The 6,084-nt window shown below is 39.6% G+C and overlaps 1 protein-coding gene across 1 annotated transcript in view; it reads left to right on the top strand.

The window, feature by feature from the left end:
• Positions 1-937: 937 nt before the first annotated feature.
• LOC117328494 overlaps positions 938-6,084 on the top strand; it is a gene marked incomplete in the record, with an annotated part of 86,662 nt that continues 81,515 nt past the window's right edge. Inside the window, 2 exon segments of the mRNA XM_033886031.1 lie at positions 938-1,108; positions 1,436-1,567. Of these exon segments, the coding sequence (XP_033741922.1) occupies positions 1,010-1,108; positions 1,436-1,567 (231 nt within the window).

Raw genomic sequence — 6,084 nt, 5'->3', positions numbered from 1 at the left:
TAAAGTGTCCAAATTCAGGGCCATTAAAAGTAAAGTGTCCAAATTCAGGACCATTAAATGTAAAGTGTCCAAATTCAGGACCATTAAAAGTAAAGTGTCCAAATTCAGGACCATTAAAAGTAAAGTGTCCAAATTCAGGGCCATTAAAAGTAAAGTGTCCAAATTCAGGGCCATTAAAAGTAAAGTGTCCAAATTCAGGGCCATTAAAAGTAAAGTGTCCAAATTCAGGACCATTAAAAGTAAAGTGTCCAAATTCAGGACCATTAAAAGTAAAGTGTCCAAATTCAGGGCCATTAAAAGTAAAGTGTCCAAATTCAGGACCATTAAAAGTAAAGTGTCCAAATTCAGGACCATTAAAGGTAAAGTGTCCAAATTCAGGACCATTAAAAGTAAAGTGTCCAAATTCAGGGCCATTAAAAGTAAAGTGTCCAAATTCAGGACCATTAAAAGTAAAGTGTCCAAATTCAGGACCATTAAAGGTAAAGTGTCCAAATTCAGGACCATTAAAAGTAAAGTGTCCAAATTCAGGGCCATAAAAGTAAAGTGTCCAAACTCAGCACCATTAAAAATAGTGACCAACCTTGGCACCACTAAATGTAGTGACCAAACACAGCACTAATCAAAAAGTTGTGTCCCAACTTATGAAATCTTTGGTGTATGCATTGTTGGTAATCCATAGTCCTGGTTTTCAGAAACATTTACGTTATCATGAAAAAACATTGTGGTAGCCCCATGATTCCGCTTCTCAAAATAGAGTAGTTATTATTAATTTGTTGCTCAACAATATTGCTGAGGACTTTTGAACACAAAAATGCATGAAATTCAGAAAATAAAAATTGTGACTCAAAAATAAACCCTACCTCTGTGGGTTAGTTTGAACTTTCAAACTGATGTCAAGAACTTGAATACTGACCAAACTGATGTCAAGAACTTGAGTCACTGACTTCTCCAAACTGATAACATCTTGTTTAGAACAATAACTGTTGACATCATTGTCTTGTCCTCAGCCATGCAGCAGGATGATAACATCACACCCAAATTCTCAGCCAGGTATCGCTATGGAGATGAACCAGATATACACGAAGTTGTCAACAATCTGGAGATAGAGGTAAACATTTCAAATAGGTGTTATATATTTACCAAGAATATAGAGATAAACTTCTCAAATAGGTATTATAAATCTCAAATAGGTATTATATATTTACCAAGAATATAGAGATAAACATCTCAAATAGGTATTACATATTTACCATTTGTATCCAGTTCAGAAGTTGAAACAAAGTTATAGAGCTTGTGTTGTATTTTTGTTTTAATGTTATAGGAGGGTTGTTTTGTTTTAACCCCCATGATATTTTTGATGTTACATAATTTTTTCTTATTTTATAATTAGATATTATTTGCTGTGACTGTTAAGTAATATCTTTTGATGTTACAGAATATGTATCTGAAGGAGGCGCTGAAGTCCTTGGACCAGTGTGTGTGTTACCCACAGTGTATTGTAGATGGCGTTGTCTATGACGACGGAGACACCTGGCAACAGAACTTCTGTACCATCTGTGTTTGTCAGGTAAGGCTGGTGTCACTAATAGAACAGGTTTAACTGTTCACATGGTAAGACAATCGTTTATAGGTTATGTAGATCTCACTGTGGTTATTGTCAATATTGTGTCCAGTTCCATGGTGATTATATTGTCATCATATTACACTGACCTGTAGGTAGGGTGTAAGAATTGTACCTGCTGTACCCGTTGCATGATCATAAGAAGTGACTAAATTTACACGCATGCATCTCGCAGACAGGGGAGGCTGTCCTAAATAACCTTAGATGTTGATAGAATGTTAAACAACAGTAAACCAAACTATACCATCATGTTACAGGTATCAGTTGTCTATTATGGTTCTTTCAAAGAATTCAAAAGGTGTCTGGCAGGTCAAAGGATGAGTTTAAGATTGTTTGAATTTGTTAATATATCATTAACAACATCAATATCAACAGCTAGCTGTAATTTGACGAATTGGCTTGCCTTTGGGGTCAGTGGGTGGAGGGTTAACATCATGGTGAAATGAATAGAATATTGATTTGAAGATTGAAGTTTTTGGTGAGTTGTGTCTGCTGCTAGCCTTAAAACTATTTAGTTGATAATGGTCACCAATATGACGACTTAGTTGACATCTTTATCTGATAAAAGTTCTTCTCAGACATATTTTACTTAATTGAAAAAAGTAGTACTACGTTAGAGGCTAACAGAGATCTGGTGTGTATGTGTGTCAGTTCATCCCCACTAAATCAGTGGGAGATGGCTGGCACTGGGAGGTCGAATTTCTGCTCTAGTTGTTGTCAAGTGGTACCAACAACTTCAACAAACTCTTGAGAAGGTATCATGGTGTGTGGACAACGATTGATTGCAGGTTTTTAGAAGCTCTTTCGAGGAGTCGTGGTGACTTTGAGTTATCATGAAGTGCAGAAACACTGTACGTAGTGTTGTACTTGTTTGAAACATCGGTCTGTTTTCTAGCTATCTTAGTCTCTGACACTGTACATAGTGTTCTACTTGTTTGAAACATCAGTCTGTTTTCTATCTCGGTTTCTAACACTGTACATAGTGTTGTACTTGTTTGAAACATCGGTCTGTTTTCTAGCTATCTTAGTCTCTGACACTGTACATAGTGTTGTACTTGTTTGAAACATCAGACTGTTTTCTATCTTGGTCTCTAACACTGTACATAGTGTTGTACTTGTTTGAAACATCGGTCTGTTTTCTAGCTATCTTAGTCTCTGACACTGTACGTAGTGCATGTACTTGTTTGAAACATCGGACAGTTTTCTGTCTCGGTCTCTAACACTGTACATAGTGTTATACTTGTTTTAAACATCGGACTGTTTCCTATCTTGGTCTCTAACACTGTACATAGTGTTGTACTTGTTTGAAACATCGGACAGTTTTCTGTCTCGGTCTCTAACACTGTACATAGTGTTGTACTTGTTTTAAACATCGGTCTGTTTCCTATCTTGGTCTCTAACACTGTACATAGTGTTGTACTTGTTTGAAACATCGGACTGTTTCCTATCTTGGTCTCTAACACTGTACATAGTGTTGTACTTGTATGAAACATCGGTCTGTTTCCTATCTTAGTCTCTGACACTGTACATAGTGTTGTACTTGTATGAAACATCGGACTGTTTTTTATCTAGGTCTCTAACACTGTACATAGTGTTGTACTTGTATGAAACATCGGACTGTTTTCTATCTTGGTCTCTAACACTGTACATAGTGTTGTACTTGTATGAAACATCGGACTGTTTTTTTTATCTCAGTCTCTAACACTATACATAGTGTTGTACTTGTTTGAAACATCTGACTGTTTTCTGTCTCGGTCTCTAACACTATACATAGTGTTGTACTTGTATGAAACATCGGTCTGTTTTCTAGCTATCTTAGTCTCTGACACTATATGTAGTGTTGTACTTGTTTGAAACATCGGACTGTTTTCTGTCTCGGTCTCTAATACTGTACATAGTGTTGTACTTGTTTGAAACATCGGTCTGTTTTCTAGCTATCTTGGTCTCTAACACTGTACATAGTGTTGTACTTGTATGAAACATCGGTCTGTTTTCTGTCTCGGTCTCTAACACTGTACATAGTGTTGTACTTGTTTGAAACATCGGTCTGTTTTCTAGCTATCTTGGTCTCTAACACTGTACATAGTGTTGTACTTGTTTGAAACATCGGTCTGTTTTCTGTCTCGGTCTCTAACACTGTACATAGTGTTGTACTTGTTTGAAACATCGGTCTGTTTTCTAGCTATCTTAGTCTCTAACACTGTACATAGTGTTGTACTTGTATGAAACATCGGACTGTTTTCTGTCTCGGTCTCTAACACTGTACATAGTGTTCTACTTGTATGAAACATCGGACTGTTTCCTATCTCAGTCTGTAATACTGTACATAGTGTTCTACTTGTTTTAAACATCGGTCTGTTTCCTATCTTGGTCTCTAATACTGTAGCCTATAGACATACATTGTAACCAGTTAACCAGGGGGCTGTGAATCTCTGGTTCACTAACTGACAAGTGTCTCAAGTAGGTATGGAGAATATAATACCTTTGATATTTGTCTGTGTGTGATGAGTAGTTCACTGGCCCAACACAAGCATGTCTTAACACCTAATGAGCAAGCAAAATGGTCCAGTGAGCAGGTATACAGCCAGGCTAGTGAGCAGGTATACAGCCAGGCTAGTGAGCAGGTATACAGCCAGACTAGTGAGCAGGTATACCAGCCAGGCTAGTGAGCAGGTATACAGCCAGACTAGTGAGCAGGTATACAGCCAGACTAGTGAGCAGGTATACCAGCCAGGCTAGTGAGCAGGTATACAGCCAGGCTAGTGAGCAGGTATACCAGACTAGTGAGCAGGTATACAGCCAGACTAGTGAGCAGGTATACAGCCAGACTAGTGAGCAGGTATACAGCCAGACTAGTGAGCAGGTATACAGCCAGACTTGTGAGTAGGTATACAGCCAGACTAGTGAGCAGGTATACAGCCAGGCTAGTGAGCAGGTATACAGCCAGACTAGTGAGCAGGTATACAGCCAGACTAGTGAGTAGGTATACCAGACTAGTGAGCAGGTATACAGCCAGACTAGTGGGCAGGTATACAGCCAGACTAGTGAGCAGGTATACAGCCAGACTAGTGAGCAGGTATACAGCCAGACTAGTGAGCAGGTATACAGCCAGACTAGTGAGCAGGTATACAGCCAGACTAGTGGGCAGGTATACAGCCAGACTAGTGAGCAGGTATACAGCCAGACTAGTGAGCAGGTATACCAGCCAGGCTAGTGAGCAGGTATACAGCTAGACTAGTGAGCAGGTATAGTGTCCAGTCTAGTGAGCAGGTATAGTGACCAGTCAAGTGAGCAGGTATAGTGACCAGTCTAGTGAGCAGGTATAGTGACCAGTCAAGTGAGCAGGTATAGTGACCAGTCTAGTGAGCAGGTATAGTGACCAGTCAAGTGAGCAGGTATAGTGACCAGTCTAGCGAGCAGGTATAGTGACCAGTCTAGTGAGCAGGTATAGTGACCAGTCAAGTGAGCAGGTATAGTGACCAGTCAAGTGAGCAGGTATAGTGACCAGTCTAGTGAGCAGGTATAGTGACCAGTCAAGTGAGCAGGTATAGTGACCAGTCAAGTGAGCAGGTATAGTGACCAGTCTAGTGAGCAGGTATAGTGACCAGTCTAGTGAGCAGGTATAGTGACCAGTCAAGTGAGCAGGTATAGTGACCAGTCAAGTGAGCAGGTATAGTGACCAGTCAAGTGAGCAGGTATAGTGACCAGACTAGTGAGCAGGTATAGTGACCAGTCAAGTGAGCAGGTATAGTGACCAGTCTAGTGAGCAGGTATAGTGACCAGTCAAGTGAGCAGGTATAGTGACCAGACTAGTGAGCAGGTATAGTGACCAGACTAGTGAGCAGGTATACAGCCAGACTAGTGAGCAGGTATAGTGACCAGTCTAGTGAGCAGGTATACAGCCAGACTAGTGAGCAGGTATAGTGACCAGTCTAGTGAGCAGGTATACAGCCAGACTAGTGAGCAGGTTTAGTGACCAGTCTAGTGAGCAGGTTTAGTGACCAGTCTAGTGAGCAGGTATACAGCCAGTCTAGCGAGCAGGTTCTTCCTTTTCTCTCTCTGTTCTCTCTATTCTCCTCGCTTCTCTTCTCTCCCTATTTCTTCCTTCTCTTCTCTCTCTTTTTCGCACATACATCTGACATACATATAATGATTCTCTGACCCTCAGAGAAGTCATCCCCTAAGGCCATCTACCAATCCACAGGTTGACCTCTGAATCCCCAGTAATATGTTTCTCTATCATCTTTAGACTTCATTATTTACAAAACCAATACTGATATCCAAAATCTATAATCTAGCATCTCTAGATGACACACTCTAGTTTTAACCATATTAATAATATTTTACTCCAAACATTTCATATTAAATCAATTTAGACTTTTAGTATTATTATATACCTCAAATGACATATAAATCAATACAGTGCCCAAACTACTGCATTGTTTAAAATAATAAAAACACTT

The sequence above is a fragment of the Pecten maximus genome, chromosome 5, assembly GCF_902652985.1.
Source record: "Pecten maximus chromosome 5, xPecMax1.1, whole genome shotgun sequence".
In the NCBI taxonomy this organism is placed as follows: Eukaryota; Metazoa; Mollusca; class Bivalvia; order Pectinida; family Pectinidae; genus Pecten; species Pecten maximus.
This window is presented reverse-complemented; position numbering and strand designations above follow the sequence as displayed.